Here is a 21,208-nt window from a genome sequence, read left to right as displayed (position 1 = left end):
CGTTATATCGTGTTAACGACTTATTATCTCGTTATCTCGATATAACAAAGTTTGTTTTCTCATGATAACTAATTAATTATTTCGTTATCTCGATATAACAAAGTTTGTTTTCTCATGATAACTAATTAATTATTTTGTTATCTCGATATAGCAAAGTTTGTTTTCTCATGATAACTAATTAATTAATAATGTGTTCGTCGTGATTTCAACCTAGAAGAGCTGCCACGAACTACAGAAGCCGAGAACAGCCATGGATTTTCTTTATTTTTATGCACTGTTATCTCGTGATAACGACTTATTAATTTGTTATCTCGACATAGCAAAGATCGTTATCTCGTGATAACGAATTAATTAATAATGTGTTCGTCTTGACTTCAAACTAATGCGCTGCCACGAACGGCTTCCATCACTTACCGGTCGGCTACAGCTACGGCCAGTGGCTACGGAAGCCGTTCGTGGCAGTGCATTAGTTTGAAGTCAAGACGAACACATTATTAATTAATTCGTTATCACGAGATAATGATCTTTGTTATGTCGAGATAAAGAAATAATTAATTTGTTATCTCGAGAAAACAAACTTTGGCACAAGAGCTGCCACGAACGGCTTCCTTAGCCACTGGCTGTAGCTGTAGCCTACCGGTAAGTTACACTTTACGTTGGTTTGTTTACTTGACTGGAAGCTGTTCGTGGCAGCTCTTGTAGGTTGAAATCAAGACGAACACATTATTAATTAATTAGTTCTCGGCCTCTGTAACTTTTCAAAAAGTTATAAAGCGACATTGTTAAAGAGTGTTAAACCAGCAGCTGGAAGAGGGTCTAAGCTTTCTTAAGACTTCCTTCTTCTTCACTCGAAACACCTGTGGTTTTATAATGTCCGTTTACCCTTTTGTGATCTGGGAAAAGTTCTTCAGACTTTGATTGGATATTAATAGTGTAGACAAAATTAAGTCAACAATACAAAGTGCAGTTGGAATAAAAGGCAAGCATGTTTATGAAAGGTTTTCAAAAGATAAGCAATATTGAGGAACATTATACGGAAGCCGAGAACGGCCATGGATTTTTAATTTTTTTAATGCACCGTTATATCGTGTTAACAACTTATTATCTTGTTATCTCGATATAACAAAGTTTGTTTTCTTGTGATAACTAATTAATTAATAATGTGTTCGTCTTGATTTCAACCTACAAGAGCTGCCACGATCTACGGAAGCCGAGAACGGCCATGGATTCTTTTTATTAGTTTGTTTACTTGACTGGAAGCCGTTCGTGGCAGCTCTTGTAGGTTGAAATCAAGATGAACACATTATTAATTAATTAGTTCACGGCTTCCGTAACTTTTCACACTTCTCAAAATTCTTCTTAAATAATTTATGTAAACAAACAACTCTGGGAAAATCCTTTATTGATTTAAGAACAGAATAAAACATAAAACAGACTTGTATTTACTATATGCTATATTTCATAGCTTTAGATGAAGATAAATGCTCGTATTCATACAGAATATATTTATCATTTAGTCATAACAAAATCAAAGAGGCTAATAGCGAAAACAATGTTTAGTTTTTGGATCGTTTTTCCTACTTTCACTAAGTTAATGTTGGATATTGAGGTTAATCTAGACTTGACTTGAACTGAGGCTTTGATTTGTGTTTAAGTGATATTTGATTTTGTGACATGTGAAGGAAATCACGTGGAACTAATGTATGAGACATCATAATCTAATAATGCATTATATATCATAATCTCCTGTTGTATAAGCATTGCTGTTATATAACTCCTAATGGATCAACAGGTTATCAATGTCATAAGTTAATGACCATGTTGTTAAAGATCCAACAGCTTGTCAGATAGATAAATACAGTATTAGTATATTGTACATTTTTATAGTTTATTTGATGTGTTTAAGTTTAAGTGAGAATGTAATACTTCCAGGGCAAACTTTGTTAAGTGTACTGAACTAAACTATAACATTAGGGTAGTTTTATTGTAATTGATAGCTTGTAAAGCTATGCTTCCCCCAACACTGTTTATCACCCAGAAATAAATACAGGAAAGAATAAACAGGTCCTCAGCACATGAGGCAATCATACAACAGTGAAAGGTTAAGTCACTACAGATTTCTCTCCTTAGGTGTTTTGCTGAGTCTTGTCAGTTGCATAATTCAGCGAGCCTTGGCGTGAACCTTGTAGGGCTGCGGTGCATGTGTAAGGCCAGTAGTTCCCCCTGTACTCAGCTCTACCCCATCAGGAACAGAGAAAGAGAACCTCTGTAGTAAACTGACCAAAAACAAGAATAGCATCATCTTGCCAAGGCTTTCTCCGGGACACACCCGTTTCCCTGAAGAGTTCACAAACACACAAAGATGTCAAGATAAAACTTTTATTCTGGTTCAGATTGTGTTCAGGATTGAGGTATATTTGGTTTACCTGCAGAGAAAGCCAGGAGAGCTTCTCTCTTCACAAACCTTCCCTCAGCATCTAGGAAGTGTCCTGGGTTGAAGCTGTCTGGAGTCTCCCATTCTGTCTTGTCGAACAGCACAGAGGTCAGGTTGGGCAACAAGAGTGTACCCTTAAAAACAAGATATGTAGGTTAACACCAAGCAATGCAGCAACGACAACAACATTTTTCATTCTCCAAAACATTTCAAGACTTAAAATGACTGTGTACTAAATGCACCTTGGGTATGAAGTAACCGCCCAGTGTTGTGTCCTTGGCAGCCACTCTGAATCCATTGAGAGGAACGACGTTTCCCATCCTCTGGATCTCATGGATGACAGCGTCAGTGTAGGGCATGTTGGGTCTGTCTGCCATAGTGGGCTGGCGGGTCTGTCCAATCACTTGGTCTATCTCTGCATGGACTTTGTCTAGAAACACAGGAAAATTTAAGAAATCCACATTTCAAGAAAAACTTGAGTGTGAAACTTTGCTTTAATCTTTTGCTCCAAAATTAGTTTCCAAATAATAAGGGTGATTGAGGGGATCAGGTTGCCTAATGCCTTAAAGTTTGCTATTATTTTCAGCTTCCTTGACTAATTACTACAAAGAAAAACATTTATCTGACTGGTTTAAATGCTCTGCTACTTCAAAGACTTGTCCACTAACTACTAGACTTTACATTTGCAAGAGGACCCGTTCCCTCTGTAGATAAAAACATGTAATTCTCTGAAAACAAAAACACAATTCTTATTTTCAAGTGATTATACACTAATAAAAACATACTTAAGAATATTATTATCAATTTCTCCTATATTTTGCAAGGAGAGCTCCCTAAATGTTACACACTGAGTCTGTAATGCCGATAACCCGACTGGGTAAACTTACTGTTGCAGCCAATCATTTAATAAATGGAGCGAAGCCTGTGAGCTAGTTCAGGAGGTCAACTTGAGTTGCGCTGATATACACACATGACATGCCCCATTCCATAATCACTAACCAGGTGCTACCTTCCAATCTGGCAGTCTATTTAAACTGCACAATTTCTCAGCTCTCCCTCTGCTCTGTATATGCCGCTGTTGCCCTGCATCCGTATTGCTGCTGCTGCACTGAAAGCCCCACCACCACCCAAGCATCCACTTGTAGGCTCCGGCTAGGGGTTAAGGTATTTGCTCATCACTCCCCAATATCTCTATGTAAACATATCTGCGGGGAATGATAAGGTGGGAGCCTAGACGCCAAAATCTAAATATGCTATACTGCTGTAATAAACATTTCAAGCGTGAGTTGTCTAACTGAACTACTGTTAATGTAACAATATTTATTACATTATTGGCTGCAACATATACAAACAATCTCTATCATTTTAGCCATGCTAGCAGCTTGCTCTGTCAGCTGGTCCACCACCTTGGTCCAGACTGAGATATCTTAACAACTATAGGATGGATCGCTCTGAAATTTAGTTAATTCATTGTTAGCTCAAAGCAGCACTGTCCCTAAGTACAGAGTACAGAGACACTTGGCTCAGTATAGGGCCTGGCATGTCACCTACACTGGATATCTGGGTTATTGATAAGGAAAACCAAGGCCCACAGCAAAGTGCTGGAGGTTGTCTCTGTTCCAGCCAGGAACAGATCCAGAGAGCACACAGTCAGATTGGTCTCAGTGAAGCCCAGCTCAGAGTCTTTGTGCTGTTCACAAATGCAGAGAAGATACAGTGGTGAATGGCAGGTTGATTGACAGGAAGGTTTACACATTGCGGTGTGTGCGTGATGCACGCATTCACATACATTCTCAATTTCAGTGATGAAGGTGTCAATGTAGTCCCGGGGATTGTTGTGGTCCACGTTGTTCTTGTGCATCTTTACCTCCTCACCAATGAAGTCAAGGAGGACCTTGTTATGGCTGAAAATTTTGTTGTGAGGACCCGGCAAGTGCTTCATCACTCTAGGGAATGACTCATACAGCTAGAAAGAAAACGGTAGATGATCGAAACGTTAATTCACATCACTTTTCAGCTTTTGTGACAATCTATAAGCACAGACATTGGAGGAATGAGGCCATGGTTACGGAGGGTTGACTCCCACACTGCGGTCTGTCAGATAGATTGAAGTAAATGGACATTACTGACTTACCGTACCCCACAAAGAACCCTGCAGCGAGATCATTTCGAACAGATACTGCAGCATTGCCTGGAATTTGTGGTCGCTGTAGTCAAAGCGTTTCCCCATCACCAGCTGGCAAATGATGTTGGACACAGCGTTGTCGAAGAGGCCTGCTGGGCTGAATAGTTGACCTGGAGGAAAAGAGTCATTTAGACGATTTCTTAAGAGATGATGTGGATGAGTATGAGTTTATTTTGTACTCCATGTGTACCACCTTTCTCTCTCTCTATCTCCTCCAGCAGGTGTCGGACTTCCTCACAGACACTCTCCTCCATGATGCCTTTTCCCAGGCCAAAGCTACGTAAAGTTGACAAGGCAAAGCGTCTTTGTCTCTTCGATATTTCACCACTGCTCATGATCAGCCCACCTAGACACAAACATGCAGATGAAACAAGGTTAATGGCTCAGGGGAGCTAAATTGTGCACAACATGAGACTAGAGAAAGATTTGTACACCTGAGGGTCCTGAGTTAACTCTGTCACCGATTGCGCTGTACGGTCGATCCCCAAAGTTCTCGGCTTGTGTTATAATGGCTTCCTTCACCATTTTGTACCCAGACACAAACACCACATTGTCCCTGCCGAGGCGGATACTGAACACCTTCCCATAGATGTCAGCCAGCTGTGGACAATACATGGAAGATCAAACACAGATGAACCACAACATATTGCTGCCTTATATCAAAAACAAGACCCGGCAGTATTTACCATTAATTTCTATACAAAAATTAGGACTTGAAACACACATTTCCTAGCGTGTGAACATTACTATACATTCAGGTGAATGAATAGAGATAACTGAAACTGAAAACTTTTAAAGTTAGTTCCCTATCCTGATAGCAATTACACAATAGTGCAAATTAATCCAATGGATCAAGTTTAAATGTATTAAAATGTATCAAATGTTCAAATTCACACATATGCACTGCAAAAGATTATTGATAAACAAATTACAGTTTGAACAAATCTAAAAGAATCACTTTTAATCTTTGATCCTTAAAGCTTACGAGTGCTGTAAGGTGAAATCTTTACCTTGGTAAAATAAATGTGTGGATATTTATGGTCCACACTGAAGAAACTTCCCACAAAGGGAAGAGCAAATGGTCCTGGAGGAAAATTTGGAGGACTCCTGTTTTTGAGGAAGTCTGCTATTAGTATTAAAACAAAAATAAACAAGAACATCAACTTGAGGTCAAAACTCAGCAAAAAATTATAAAGCGACATTGTTAAAGAGTGTTAAACCAGCAGCTGGAAGAGGGTCTAAGCTTTCTTAAGACTTCCTTCTTCTTCACTCGAAACACCTGTGGTTTTATAATGTCCGTTTACCCTTTTGTGGTCTGGGCAAACAGGTTATTCAAAGTTTGAGTTTATTTCACAGGTGTTTGTGAAAGTGATCAACTACAGACACACATACTTTTCCCTTGACAAACAAGACCTCTGTCATATGATGAAAGGTAAAGTAATAACACAACACACAGTACCTCATTAACATAAACATTAATTTTAAAAAGTTCATATGATGGCAGTCAGACATGAGCAACAACAATGGCAACTCAGCAATACAACATACATTGTGTGCAAAACTCCTCTTTCACTGACCTTAGACTTTGATTGGATATTAATAGTGTAGACAAAATTAAGTCAACAATACAAAGTGCAGTTGGAATAAAAGGCAAGCATGTTTATGAAAGGTTTTCAAAAGATAAGCAATATTGAGGAACATTATACAGAAGCCGAAAACGGCCATGGATTATTTCTTTTTTTATGCACTGTTATATCGTGTTAACGACTTATTATCTCGTTATCTCGATATAACAAAGTTTGTTTTCTCATGATAACTAATTAATTATTTCGTTATCTCGATATAACAAAGTTTGTTTTCTCATGATAACTAATTAATTATTTCGTTATCTCGATATAACAAAGTTTGTTTTCATGATAACTAATTAATTAATAATGTGTTCGTCTTGATTTCAACCTACAAGAGCTGCCACGAACTACGGAAGCCGAGAACGGCCATGGATTATTTATTTTTTTATGCACTGTTATCTCATGATAACGACTTATTAATTTGTTATCTCGACATAGCAAAGATCGTTATCTCGTGATAACGAATTAATTAATAATGTGTTCGTCTTGACTTCAAACTAATGCGCTGCCACGAACGGCTTCCATCACTTACCGGTCGGCTACAGCTACGGCCAGTGGCTACGGAAGCCGTTCCTGGCAGCGCATTAGTTTGAAGTCAAGACGAACACATTATTAATTAATTCGTTATCACGAGATAATGATCTTTGTTATGTCGAGATAAAGAAATAATTAATTGGTTATCTTGAGAAAACAAACTTTGGTACAAGAGCTGCCACGAACGGCTTCCTTAGCCACTGGCTGTAGCTGTAGCCTACCGGTAAGTTACACTTTACGTTAGTTTGTTTACTTGACTGGAAGCTATGAGGGGCCGTACAAGACATTATTCATTCTGGCCCTCTCACATACATATATTCTTCTTTCACATACATATATATTCCCTCTCACATACATATATTCTTCTTTCACATACATATATTTTCACTCTCACATACATATATTTTCCTTCACACATTCATATATTTTTACTCTCACATACATATATTTTCCTTCACACATTCATATATTTTCACTCACACATTCATATATTTTCACTCTCACATACATATATTTTCCTTCACACATTCATATATTTTTACTCTCACATACATATATTTTCCTTCACACATTCATATATTTTCACTCACACATTCATATATTTTTAAATATGTATGTAAGAGGAAAATATATGTGTGTGTGAGAAGAATATATGTGTGTGTGAGAAGAATATATGTGTGTGTGAGAGGAATATATGTGTGTGTGAGACAAAGTATACATGAAACGGAAGGACAATAGTGGAAACGGAAGGCAGGCCATTTTATCGCGCTGTGATTGGCTGAGAAGTTGGCGCGAGGTCATGTACAGGTCATGATTAACATGGAAGGGAGAGAGGAGGCCCGTGCACTGCAGCAAGCCATTGGGGTATTAAGAACTATTTTATCATCATCTGAAACAGTCACATCATTGTCCTCGTCCCTTGAGCAGCGGAGGACAAGCTCATCAGGACCTAACGTTTCTCACAGCACGGCGGAAAGTGAGATGAGAGAACTTTTCAGACCTCGAAACTCCCAAGTCGCTCCCGCAGCCAGAGCAGCTAACGTTAGCGCTACACAAGGACACACTGGAGGATTGCGGCAGTCTTTACGATATGAGACACAGCAACACTTTGGCAACTGGGGCTCCAGGAAAAGGAAAAGGTAAGAAAAACGTAGCGTTACATGGTAACTTAACTGGAAGTTACTGAATCCCGAATGCTCGTTTGCTAATTTGGCTGCAGTCAATGTCTATGTTACATGTTCGTAAAACCCGTAAATCCTCCTTAGTAAAAACAATAAAGGCAATTAAACAATCTTCAAATGACAGAAAACATCGAAGGCTGTTTTGTACTTTTGAGTAACGTTTGTATAAAATGGGTGTAAATGATTCTCTGTGTCACTCTTAGGTTAAGTTGGTAATCTCATAATAATGTGTCTAACGTTAGCGGTAGCTACATTACCTAACGACAGCTGTGGTTAAGGTATTATCATTTTCAGTTAATAGTTCAACTTCACGTTAAGTTGACTTAAGGGCAAATCAAGGTATGTGTAAGATTATAGAGCATTATAGAGCAGGTGAGGAGAGACATGGCTGACACTCTCCCAGCTCCATCATATTTTATCTTTCAGTAGATTATAATATATCTTTTAACAGCATAATCAACCAATGTTGACGATAACCAAAACTGCTAACTGCAACTTTTGGTATTTTGAGTGTTCTGGAATTTAAATTTAGTCCTGTTATGGCAGTTGAAAATTTGAGCCAGAGTCTGGCCATATGATATCGGCCATTTTAGTCAGCCATTAGTTTGTGTCAAACTGTGGAGCTGATGTTAATTCTAGCTTGCGTGGCTAAAGTGAAGAGTTGTCAGCAGTAGCAGGTTCAGTCAGTCCATATCAAAATATTGTCAGAACATGCAGTATGTTTAATGGAATGTAGACCAGAAATACAGAATTTTTTTTTCATTCCTAAATGACAGTAGAGGGTTACTAATTTAACTAATGTAACCCTGTAAAGATAATGCCTAATTTAAAGTAGTTTTATTGCAGTCTGCTGTTTGGGCAGCCTTCTATGTCTCGTTGTTGTTTATCCATCAGCTTGTTATTAATGAATCAAATAATAGTATGTACTAGTATTAGTGCAATGTTAAAGGATCCAAAAATAACATGTCTGCTTTGTTTTGTAGGGCCAAAACACATTATCACGATACTTTTAACAAAGATGTCATCCTTCTTCCAAAACCATTGAGCAGTGCTGTCGTCAGGCATTGCACAAAGCAACAGTTACATGAACAGGGACAGAGCACTGTCTGTCACTGAACAAATAGGGGATGCCTTTGGAGAAATTCTCTTTGTAAGGTAAGGACTAATATTTGTTTTTATTATGTCCAAACTGTGGTTATAAATGACTAACTGAAATTAGCAGTGCCATGAATTATTCTGGCATGAATTATTCTTTTATTTATTATAAATTCGGTTGTGTCCATCTCAAAAGAGGAAATGGAACATGACTGATCAGTTTCACTGTCTTGTGCAAAAAAGTTTGTTTGGGCCTATTTTTTTCTTGAAACTTTTACAATTTTACCTGCTGTTTTTCAGCTTGGAGTTTCTGATGGCATGTGGCAACAGACTGACTTCACCTAAACTGCGTGCCGGACAGAAGTTGGATGCAAATCTCATACATAAAATATATAGATCAAAAGCCCTATACATCAGACCATCAAAGCCAATTCTGGTATGTTAAATAATTGAATTCAATTGCAGAATAATATTAAACCCACTGTAATAATAACCAATAAGTGGTGCATACACATGCATGCATTAAGGTCAAATCTTGTCAGTTAGCTCTGACCTTTAGTATATTTTCATTAGTGTATCATGTCAAACCATATAAAGTCATTCTTAGATGTATAATAAATATAGATCTGGTGTTTCCAGGTACTATTCAGTTTACAGTAGACATTTAGTAAATCTGAAATATATGCTGATATGTTTCTCATGTCTTTCCAAGGATGATATTGCAGGCTATAGCAGTGGCGACAACAATTGTGAGGAAATCACTGGTTCAGCAAGGCAGCTACGCTCCTCATCTCTACCACAAGATAGACCCTCATATGCATCTTCAGAGAACTTCACCAGTCCAATGACTGTGTCCCCACCAAACTGTGCTTCTGGAGTTCAACCTTTACCCTCTTCACTTGGGTGTGGAGGGATATTTACTCAAACTTCTTCTTTGACCTCCCAAAGCAGTATATCTCCCAACCGCAGCAGCATTTCAGCATTAATTATTCTAAATACACATTTGTTGCATCTTTGTTAAAACAATAAGGTGCTAATATCTCCTTTCACACACATGTATCTTCACTCTCACACACATATAAATCAATGTACTCACATACATATTTTGTCACTTTCACATATGTACATACTTGACACTCATATGTGCATGTATTTTTTCTCAATGAAGTATCCAGTTTTTCACTGACGGGAAGTTCTTTCTTAAACAGGAAGTCACTTTCAAACCAGGAAGTAGATGTGCAACATGATTTCAGCTTATAACCTTAAGTTAAATAGGAGAAAAAATAGAATGACCCTATTCAAGGTTATCACGTTTTCTTGTCTAGTGCAGTTTTCCTTTGTGGGAGTAAGTAGCAATGAAAATGACATTAGACTTTTTTTAATAATGTCTTAGAATGTATTGAACTAATTCAAAGAGAAGATGGAGATCATTTTGTCCAAGAGAGGCTGTTTGGAGAACTTCGTGATCACCTCCAAACGTTATCTGGATTTCTGACAATCTCAAGATTTACTGAAGATTCAAGAAATCGAGAAGCAGTCAACACATTACGGTCCTTGTATGGATGTCTTCACTTTTTGCTGACTACTTATGAAACCAGACAAAGAACCAGGTCTGAGAACAGTTATGTCCTGTTGCCTCCACTTGTCATGACTGGACATCAAGGCAGACCACAATACAGTATTTCTGTAGAGCAAATCTCTCATTTAGTATCTCTTGGAATGAACTGGCAGAGCATTGCAACATCCTTAGGGGTAAGCTGTCGGACTCTCTACAGGCACAGACACCGGCTCGGCATTCAACCATTGACATATGCAACATTGTCAAATGACAACCTAAACAGAGTTGTTGTTGAAATTCTTCAGTCTACCACAAATGCAGGTGAACGATACGTGCATGGGAGCTTGAGGTCACGTGGGTTACGCATTCAAAGGTGGCGCGTTAGACAGAGTCTGCAAGAAATCGACCCCATTGGACGGTCCTTCAGAAGACGCCATGCAATACGTCGACGAATCTACAGTGTTCCAACCCCCAATCAACTTTGGTGAGTATTCCCAACAGACCAGAGTAGCACAAAGTCACCAGTCAGCAGTGATGGAATGTAATTAAGTTGCCTACATTTATTTAAGCACTGTACTTGCGTACAAATTCTTATATTCTTCAAATATTTTTTTTAAGGCCACTCCACTACATCTCAGAATCAAACATTGTAATTTTACTTTACTACATTTTTTATGACAGCTTTAGTTACTATTTACTCAGACTACTCACGAAATTTTGACATTGAGAGATGTGTGGTTCTCACAGGACAGTCACACTACAAACATATGATGATCTTATACAATATGATGCATTGCTATACTACCTTACTATTACTACTACTACTAGTATAAAGTACTTAACATTAGGTTTTTTTTTTATTGTGTTTGTGTTGTTCAAAGCAGTGGAGCTTGAATGTGTATGATCATTCTGCTCTACTTTGTCCACTATGTTGTAAATGTGTCAAAAACACAATTTAGTTTATTCCTAATTTTGTTTTGGGCAGCATAGCAAATACTTGGTCCTGAAATAAACTTTTATGTAACTGGAAATTGGGTTGTCTAGCAATTAATGTATGAATTAACATCTCTTAACTGATGCTCTATTTATACTAATCACAAAAACTCATAGTGACTGTACCATTTTTCTTGTGAGCAACAGCAATTCATGATACATCCCGCATTAATTCATGCATTAAATCATGAGTCATAGGGTAAGTATATAATTTTTTCTTCGTGTATTAGGAGCGTACTTTTACTCCATTACAGGATCTGAATACTTCTTCTACCACTGGTTTCTTAAAATCTGCTTGGAAGTGGTAGAAGAAATACTGAGACGCTTTCTTTGAATAAAAGTCAATATAAAAAATACTTGATTTAGAATAACTCCTGCACAGTTTTAAGTCTACAGCAAAATGGACTATCAAAAGCAAAAGAGCTCAATATTGGTAATTCTTTATTTTAGTGTTAGATTATTGATGAACAACCTTGGCCTTGTTATACTTTTCCCACAAATAATTTATTCTGATTTCATTTTCTCTTAGGCACATAGATGGAAACCACAAACTTGTGAGGTGGAGGATGGTGTTCCATGGCTGTGTTGATGGTTTCAGTCGAACCATTATCTACCTTGCTTGTCTGGACAACAACAGAGCTTCTAGTGTTTTGTCACTTTTCATTGCTGGTGTTCAGAACTTTGGACTACCATCTAGGGTCAGATGTGATCATGGACTGGAAAACACTGGTGTTGCCCGTTTCATGCTGTACAGGAGAGGACTTAACAGACATAGTGTTATCACTGGCAGGTCAGTGCATAACCAAAGGATTGAGAGATTATGGGCAGAGTTAAATCGAGTAGTGTCCTTTCATTTTGTTAATCTTTTCAATTTTATGGAGGAAAATGGTGTGTTAGATTCACTTAATGAGCTCCATTTATTTTGCCTTCATTATATTTATTTGCCACGAATTCAAAGGGCTGCCACTGAATTTCAGAACCAGTGGAATAACCATGGTCTTTCAACACAAGGGGGGCAAACTCCTCTTCAGCTGTGGCAAAGAGGCATAGTCAACAATGCAGGAGTGCATAACCCAAGTATGAATGGTATTTGTGAAACAGAGAGTGGCTTTGGTGTTGATGATAACATATCACACTCAGAGTTGCAGACAAACAATGTTGTTGTTGTTCCATCAATTAACATTACCATCAGTAACACAACAATAGACACACTTCAGCAGACTTTCAATCCATTTGAAGATGATGGAAATCATGGTATTGATTTGTTCTGCAACCTTGTGCATTTTCTTGAAGAAAGGCATTCCTAAAATCTTACCCATATTGAATACAAAGAAAGACTTAACTGATATGTATGATTTGACAAATAGACTAAGACAGGGGTCTCAAAATGATAGCCATTGCCATTTCCCATAAAATGATAAAGATATATTATAATTTGGCCCACAATCAATCCAAATTACAGCTTCATATACAATTAAAATAAAAACACGATTCTATGTTGTTTGATGCAAAAGAATCAGGAAAGGTCAAAAGTGCCTGCAAATGTGTGCAAACGGTTAACAATAAGAGAGCAAGTGTCTGGCCTTCATTCGTTGTTGAACTTCAAAAATGATTTCATATGATAATATAAAATAAATGTAAACTGATGTTATTTTGTGTTGGTTAGTAATGTTAATATTTTCAAAATATTGTGCTTTCCTGTTGCACTTGAATGTTGAAGTGGCCCTTCTGTGAGGGGTCATGTGTAACGCAAAGAAAAATAAAGAACCCACTGCCAAACACAGGGATAGTATAGCATTACACTTGCATTTTCCGTTTTAAGTTCATGGTTGCATTTTTCTTCCATTTTGTGGATATTTATAGTGTAGAGAATGTTCATACCATTTTCAATGTGATTCTGTGTGCTTAAAGCACCACATTTACATTGTTGAGCTTTGTTTCCTTACTTTAAATGTTCAATGAAATTGTAACCAAACAAATGTGTGAAACCAAATTTTATTGAAGGTTTTAAAGAACTCAATAAATCGACTGAACTGTTACTTTTTTTTAACATATGTCCTTTTTTTTTTTGAATAAAATGACAAAAAGTTAACATCAACATTAATGCAAGATCTCTAGTCAGTGAGAATAGGATTTAGGAGAGGCATAAGAAGCAACACAGAAGCAATAGCACGACAACAAAAACAGGAAATAGTTTCACATTGCACATAAATTGACCCACTGAAGACACACTTTGTAATGTTAAAACAGCTTGTACATATTGAATAAAAAAGTTATCTGACCATTCAGAAAAATTTAAACCTCCTGTTTATCAGTTTAAGACCCTTTCCACAGTAGGATTAGTGTAGAGCAATACTATGCTCAGCCAATTCAATGGAAATCAGCTCGGTGACATTTCAGCTTGACATAAAAGCAGAGCATTTGGATGCTTTAAAAGAAAACCGTGTTTCCTCAAGAGATGTAAAATGATAATTTCATGACAATTTGGAAAAGTATATATTACTTGCTTTAAATCACAGCCTTGATGTGGTGGAAGAAAATCATTACAAATCATTCACTCTACTACACATATATAATATTTAACAATTGAACTTACCTTTGTTTCAGTACAAGTATGCTAAAGGTGACCTCCTCCACTTATATAAGAGGAGTTGTCCTCCTTATCTTGGACCAGGTGAACAACACTATGTAAATTAAAATGATTTACCAATGAACTTATCAGTGAAAACAAGCTCTTTAAATTCAGTTTGGTTTCAAGATTACTAGCAAACATCCTGGCTAAAATATAGAACAAAGTTCCAAACCAATTTTAAGCTTACTACACAATACCTTTCTACAGTAAAAGTGTTTTTATTGCCTTCATAAAACTTTATTAAAACCTGAACTGTACTTAAGATATTAGCACCTTATTTTAACAAAGATGCAACAAATGTGTATTTTTCTAAACAAAAAATGTGTGAAGAACGGTTTCAGGATTATCAGCATGCTTACTCAAATTTTGACCTTTAACAGAATACTGAGAAAGAGGCCTGTCCACAAATTAAGCCATTCCAAAACCATGGGTATTGCCCAATGCAAAATCCATGTTTTCCTGAAAGGCTCTGTAAGAGGTGTGCAGTGGCAGCTTCAAGCAATTGATGCAGGTGTTTGCAATGGGCAGTTTCGAAGGGGTCGCTGTGTCCTGCTCTTGGTGAAGAAACTCTATTGAAGGTTGTGGAAAGAATTGGTGGAACTGTATTGGCGCCAGTGGCAAAGGCGAGAATTGTCCCCAGCTTCTGTGTTCCCTCTTGATCTAGAAAAAAGCAATACATCAAAAAGTTGATTTAAAAAACACTGCATGCATCACTACTCTTAACTTATGTACAATGACAAGATACAGTGCTTTATTGTTTTTTCTTAATTATTAATTAAGTGATTCAAGAACCGCTTAACCTTCTGCATCTGTTAGATAGTCTCTCCAGAAAGGAACAACGACTTCTTCAGCATGCCTCCTATTGCTACCAACTGGAGACAGATTGATGGTAAAGAGGCTGTCAACCAGGTCAGCGGTGAGCATTGTAGGAGACCAGCATAGAAGGGGGCGGAAACTCTCCGGATGACCTTTGATTTTGTCCAGCACACCAAGTGTCCTCAGTCCATCCCTGAATCTGAGTAAAAAAAAAAAAAAATTGTTGTGATTGGCGACTGAAGTTTTGACAAAAAAAGTTTGTTTTTACCTATTCACATGTAGCAGATGAATTAATCAGAGAGGAATATATAAATGTAAAATTGTGAGTATTTGCTAAGGAATGAGTAAGGAGCAAATCTGGAATGACCAGATAATATATGAATTGTTAATAAGTAGTTTGTAGTCATTAGAAATTATTCACTTAGTAGACAATGATGATTTACTAGCAAACTGAGTAAAATATACTATATTAATGAATCAGGTAATGATAAATATCGGCGAATCGTCATGCTGACCACTTTCTTCATGAGTTATTCCTGATTAACTATGAACAAGCTGCTGAGCAGTACAAAACTATTAACTTACTTACTTGTGCTCCCACAAGTAAGGTTATATATCATGAGTAGTTACTAAGTAATCCGTTATTAGTTTGTTATTATGACAAGTAGCTACAGAGTTCTTACTGGTGAATTTAAATACTCTGTAGGTAATCATTAAATGTCCAGTGTGTAGGATTTAGTGGCATCTAGATGTGTAGTTGCATATTGCAACTCACCTGCTTCCCCCTTCCGCTTCAAGAGTAAAGGAGAAACTGGTGGCCGCAAAATGTGTGAAACACAAGAGCGCCCCCTATGTAGAGGCACTGTTTGGTTCGTCTGTTCTGGGTTACTGTAGAAACATGGTGGTTCAACATGACAGGCTTGATGGAAAGATACTTGCGGAGTCCGTAAATTAAAGCAGCTCATTCTAAAGGTAAAAAAACAAAACGGTTCTTATATTCAGGTGATTAAACAAAAATGAAAACGTACCTACCTACCTACTGACCTATGAATATTATATTCCTTTTCTGCCAATAGATCCTTCTCAATCCTACACACTGGACCTTTAAGTAATTAGAGATTACTTAGTAACTACTTGTATCACCTTAGTTGAGGTTGAACAGAAAGTGTATCAGTGATTAAGCAATTAATTGTAAATTCCGCACTGCAGCTGAATCAGAGTTAAATATGTTTATTTAACAAACATTTATGAACTAATCATTACCTACTGATTCATTAATATAGTATCTTCATTAAGTAAAATTAAATAATTATCAGGTCAATTCAGGCTTTAGAGGACGGAAGGCATGGTCAAGCACACTATATACTACACACACAGAAATGGCCCATAGAAAACACACACACGGGAGTCTTCATGGGTTTCAGTTCCTTATTGAATTGGCTAAACAGAGGATCACAATTTACCTCTCAAAAGGACCACGCACTCTGTGTAACACTTGGAACATCAGGATGTCATCTACAAGCAGATTCTTGTCTTCCAACCTCCGCAGTGGCCTCAGGCAGCCAGCATTGGCCAAATACTCCTCAAGTGGCTGTGTTGTTGCTAACAGATCTTCAAATGTTTTGCACTCTATGACCTTGCAAGAGATACATTAAACAACAAAATCTGAGTGCTGTAATTAAACCTCTTCACTAGCATAGAAACAGACATACATATACACATCAAATTCTTAAACTAAGAAAAAGTTACCCTTTTAATTTTTTCCTGCAACTCCCTATCCGCAACATCTTCTAAAACTGGCGTAGCTAGTTCTGGGCCATCAACAAGGCAAGAGAAAAGAGTTGGGGACAGAAAGCCTGCAGGAGGACCGCCATGTACAAGGCTTACTGCGATGGCTCTGCCTGCAATGAAGTACCTGTCCTCTCTCATGGCTAGAGAAAATTAAATCATTATATTATTTGACAGTCCATGTGTAAAAACTCAACAACAACTTGTACCACCATATAAATTATATGATATTAATGTAAATGTAATAAGTGATTAATTGGAATTTGAGAGAACACATCAATGATATGAGATTATACCTAAAACATACCAGCAATGTCAAGAGCCAAGTTCATTTTGCCTTCTTCTCCTTCAAACATTGGAGATTGGGGCAAAGCTTCCATTAGTAGTCTTAGAAATTCTCTTCTTGGTCCACCTAAGTCAACAGCCTCTTCAGGTACTCCCATATCATCAGAAAACCTGACAGAAATAGTGTGACATGGATCGTATGTCCCTCGTTTAAAACCTCTGATGGCTCCATCCAGGACTGTGGATCTGTTAATGTTAAACTTGCTTTTCTTCTGATGGTTTATTTTTGTTGCAAGATCCTGCAAAATGTCACTCGCTGGCATCAAACATCCTGTGGTCCTTTTGAAACAAACAAGATAAATATAAGTTTGAATACATAAATGTCACATACAACTTATAGTATATTAGTAAGTATTTAATATTGTGAAATGTAAAGAAGTTGATATAAAATGATTTATAATATCATAATTTTGGACACAAAAAAGCTCTACAGCGCAGAGGAATAAAATATATAAGGCTTTGGATACAGGTACAGTATTTGTAATCAGAAATTAGTTAATTGTTGGGTTGGCTCTGCATAAAACATTTGCATCATGTACTAACTTTTCACTCTCCAGGCTTGCTATTATAGCCAGGTTCAATTCCTCATCGTCAGAAGACGTTTCAGAGAGGGCAGCCATTACTGAAAGGTAGTTCTCATAGTTTGCTGATTGATGGTGTGTTGAGGTATAGGCAGAACAATGACTTGCTGGAAGGCTGCTCTGGTAGGGTGAAGTTGAGATATCTTCGCAAGTCAGGACCAGAGTTGGATCAACTGTAGTTACTCCTCTTAATGATGAGGTAGAAAGCTGACTGGTAGAAGGGCAGCTCTCCAGTGGACATACTGGCACCGGAGCAGAAGAACTGCTTGCTGAAATGCTGCTGCGGTTGGGAGATATACTGCTTTGGGAGGTCAAAGAAGAAGTTTGAGTAAATATCCCTCCACACCCAAGTGAAGAGGGTAAAGGTTGAACTGCAGAAGCACAGTTTGGTGGGGACACAGTCATTGGACTGGTGAAGTTCTCTGAAGATGCATATGAGGGTCTATTTTGTGGTAGAGATGAGGAGCGTAGCTGCCTTGCTGAACCAGTGATTTCCTCACAATTGTTGTCGCCACTGCTATAGCCTGCAGTATCATCCTGGGAAAGACATAAGAAAGATATCAGCATATATTTCAGATTTACTAAATGTCTACTGTAAACTGAATAGTACCTGGAAACACCAGATCTATATTTATTATATATTTCTAAGAATTACTTTGGTTTGACATTCAAGGACCAGTATATAGGATTTAGTGGCATCTAGCAGTTAGGTTCTAGATTTCAACCAACTGAATAACTCGCCTTCCAAACGTGTAGGAGAAACTATGGTGGCGCTCTTAAAAAGGCCCTAGAACCAGTGTTTGTCTATTCTGGCATACTGCAGAAACATGGCAGTTCAACTTGGAGGACTTCATAAAAGAGAACCAGCTCCCTTAGTAAATAAAAATGGGAAAACCCCTAAACCCTAAGGTAACACCAACTATCCTTATTTTCAGTTGATTATACACCAATGAAAATATACCAAAGGTCAGAGCTAACTGACAAGATTTAACCTTAATGCATGCATGTGTATGCACCACTTATGGGTTATTATTACAGTGGGTTTAATATTATTCTGCAATTGAATTCAATTATATAACATACCAGAATTGGCTTTGATGGTCTGATGTATAGGGCTTTCGATTTATATATTTTATGTATGAGATTTGCATCCAGCTCCTGTCCGGCACGCAGTTTGGGTGAAATCAGTCTGTTGCCACATGCCATCAGAAAGTCCAGGCTGAAAAACAGCAGGTAAAATTGCAAAGGTTTTAAGAAAAAAACAGGCCCAAACAAACTTTTTTGCACAGGACACAGTGAAACTGATCAGTCGGTGTTCCATTTCCACAACAGAATTTATAATAAATAAAATAATAATTCATGCCACTGTTCATTTCAGTTAGTCATTTAGAATCACAGTTTGGACACAATAAAAACAAATAAAAGTCCGTACCTTACATCAGTAGAGAGTTTTTCTCCAAAGGCATCCCTTATTTGTTCAGTGACAGTGCTCTGGTCCCAGGATTTTTGGAATTCAAATCCATTCAATATATGTCCCTGTTCATGTAACTGTTGCTTTGTGCGATGCCTGACGACAGCACTGCTCGATGGTTTTGGAAGAAGGATGACATCTTTGTTGAAAGTATCGTGATAATGTGTTTTGGCCCTACAAAACAAAGCAGACATATGTGTTATTTTTGGATCCTTTGCATCCTTAATTACATGCCCCAATACTGGTGCATACTAGTACATACAATTATTTGATTCATTTAAATTAATAAGCTGATGGATAAACAACAAGACAAAGAAGGCTGCCCAAACAGAAAACTGCAATAAAACTCCTTTTACTTTAAATTAGGCATTATCTTTACAGGGTTACATTAGTTAAATTAGTAACCCTCTACTGTCATTTAGGAATGAAAAAAAAATTCTGTATTTCTGGTCTACATTCCATTAAACATACTGCATGTTCTGACAATATTTTGATATGGACTGACTGAACCTGCTACTGCTGACAACTCTTCACTTTAGCCACGCAAGCTAGAATTAACATCAGCTCCACAGTTTGACACAAACTAATGGCTGACTAAAATGGCCGATATCATATGGCCAGACTCTGGCTCAAATTTTCAACTGCCATAACAGGACTAAATTTAAATTCCAGAACACTCAAAATACCAAAAGTTGCAGTTAGCAGTTTTGGTTATCGTCAACATTGGTTGATTATGCTGTTAAAAGATATATTATAATCTACTGAAAGATAAAATATGATGGAGCTGGGAGAGTGTCAGCCATGTCTCTCCTCACCTGCTCTATAATGCTCTATAATCTTACACATACCTTGATTTGCCCTTAAGTCAACTTAACGTGAAGTTGAACTATTAACTGAAAATGATAATACCTTAACCACAGCTGTCGTTAGGTTATGTAGCTACCGCTAACGTTAGACACATTATTATGAGATTACCAACTTAACCTAAGAGTGACACAGAGAATCATTTACACCCATTTTATACAAACGTTACTCAAAAGTACAAAACAGCCTTCGATGTTTTCTGTCATTTGAAGATTGTTTAATTGCCTTTATTGTTTTTACTAAGGAGGATTTACGGGTTTTACGAACATGTAACATAGACATTGACTGCAGCCAAATTAGCAAACGAGCATTCGGGATTCAGTAACTTCCAGTTAAGTTACCATGTAACGCTACGTTTTTCTTACCTTTTCCTTTTCCTGGAGCCCCAGTTGCCAAAGTGTTGCTGTGTCTCATATCGTAAAGACTGCCGCAATCCTCCAGTGTGTCCTTGTGTAGCGCTAACGTTAGCTGCTCTGGCTGCGGGAGCGACTTGGGAGTTTCGAGGTCTGAAAAGTTCTCTCATCTCACTTTCCGCCGTGCTGTGAGAAACGTTAGGTCCTGATGAGCTTGTCCTCCGCTGCTCAAGGGACGAGGACAATGATGTGACTGTTTCAGATGATGATAAAATAGTTCTTAATACCCCAATGGCTTGCTGCAGTGCACGGGCCTCCTCTCTCCCTTCCATGTTAATCATGACCTGTACATGACCTCGCGCCAACTTCTCAGCCAATCACAGCGCGATAAAATGGCCTGCCTTCCGTTTCCACTATTGTCCTTCCGTTTCATGTATACTTTGTCTCACACACACATATATTCCTCTCACACACACATATATTCTTCTCACACACACATATATTCTTCTCACACACACATATATTTTCCTCTTACATACATATTTAAAAATATATGAATGTGTGAGTGAAAATATATGAATGTGTGAAGGAAAATATATGTATGTGAGAGTAAAAATATATGAATGTGTGAAGGAAAATATATGTATGTGAGAGTGAAAATATATGAATGTGTGAGTGAAAATATATGAATGTGTGAAGGAAAATATATGTATGTGAGAGTAAAAATATATGAATGTGTGAAGGAAAATA

The 21,208-nt window shown here is 37.5% G+C and overlaps 2 protein-coding genes and 1 pseudogene across 3 annotated transcripts; 1 reads left to right on the top strand and 2 right to left on the bottom strand.

The window, feature by feature from the left end:
• Nucleotides 1-1,385: 1,385 nt before the first annotated feature.
• LOC127350546 (cytochrome P450 2J6-like) lies at nucleotides 1,386-5,912 on the bottom strand. The gene is made up of 9 exons (XM_051377267.1): nucleotides 5,630-5,912; nucleotides 5,054-5,219; nucleotides 4,813-4,965; nucleotides 4,569-4,729; nucleotides 4,224-4,400; nucleotides 3,986-4,124; nucleotides 2,677-2,864; nucleotides 2,427-2,568; nucleotides 1,386-2,337 (listed from the first exon to the last, which is right to left on the bottom strand). Exons 1-9 carry the CDS (start codon nucleotides 5,819-5,821, stop codon nucleotides 2,162-2,164), a joined length of 1,494 nt encoding a protein of 497 aa, XP_051233227.1. The 5' UTR covers nucleotides 5,822-5,912; the 3' UTR covers nucleotides 1,386-2,161.
• Nucleotides 5,913-7,327: 1,415 nt separating this feature from the next.
• Nucleotides 7,328-13,647, top strand: LOC127350551 (uncharacterized). Of its 2 annotated transcripts, XM_051377276.1 has the most exons (6): nucleotides 7,328-7,920; nucleotides 8,946-9,117; nucleotides 9,358-9,493; nucleotides 9,770-10,809; nucleotides 10,921-11,099; nucleotides 12,138-13,647. In XM_051377276.1, the coding sequence occupies exons 4-6, from the start codon at nucleotides 10,705-10,707 to the stop codon at nucleotides 12,913-12,915; spliced, it is 1,062 nt and encodes a 353-aa protein (XP_051233236.1). In that variant the 5' UTR covers nucleotides 7,328-7,920; nucleotides 8,946-9,117; nucleotides 9,358-9,493; nucleotides 9,770-10,704; the 3' UTR covers nucleotides 12,916-13,647. The 2 variants fall into 2 exon arrangements, with proteins under 2 accessions (XP_051233236.1, XP_051233235.1); XM_051377275.1 differs by having other exon boundaries at nucleotides 9,770-11,099.
• Nucleotides 13,588-21,069, bottom strand: LOC127350541 (uncharacterized; annotated as a pseudogene).
• Nucleotides 21,070-21,208: the final 139 nt, after the last annotated feature.

This window comes from Dicentrarchus labrax, unplaced genomic scaffold (assembly GCF_905237075.1).
Source record: "Dicentrarchus labrax unplaced genomic scaffold, dlabrax2021, whole genome shotgun sequence".
NCBI lineage: Eukaryota > Metazoa > Chordata > Actinopteri > Moronidae > Dicentrarchus > Dicentrarchus labrax.
Note: the sequence above shows the minus strand (reverse complement) of the source record. Positions and strands in the feature narration are given on the sequence as shown.

What these genes read in the sequence shown, in the direction of transcription:
- LOC127350546 (XM_051377267.1), bottom strand. Translation starts at nt 5,821, where the DNA reads ATGTCGCTTTATAATTTTTTGCTGAGTTTTGACCTCAAGTTGATGTTC. An exon ending in AGTTAACTCAGGACCCTCAG is followed by an intron (nt 4,966 to 5,053) that starts GTGTACAAATCT and finishes GTTTGTGTCTAG; the next exon opens with GTGGGCTGATCATGAGCAGT. An exon ending in GGAGATAGAGAGAGAGAAAG is followed by an intron (nt 4,730 to 4,812) that starts GTGGTACACATG and finishes CTTTTCCTCCAG; the next exon opens with GTCAACTATTCAGCCCAGCA.
- LOC127350551 (XM_051377275.1), top strand. Translation starts at nt 10,705, where the DNA reads ATGACTGGACATCAAGGCAGACCACAATACAGTATTTCTGTAGAGCAA. An exon ending in CCAACCCCCAATCAACTTTG is followed by an intron (nt 11,100 to 12,137) that starts GTGAGTATTCCC and finishes ATTTTCTCTTAG; the next exon opens with GCACATAGATGGAAACCACA.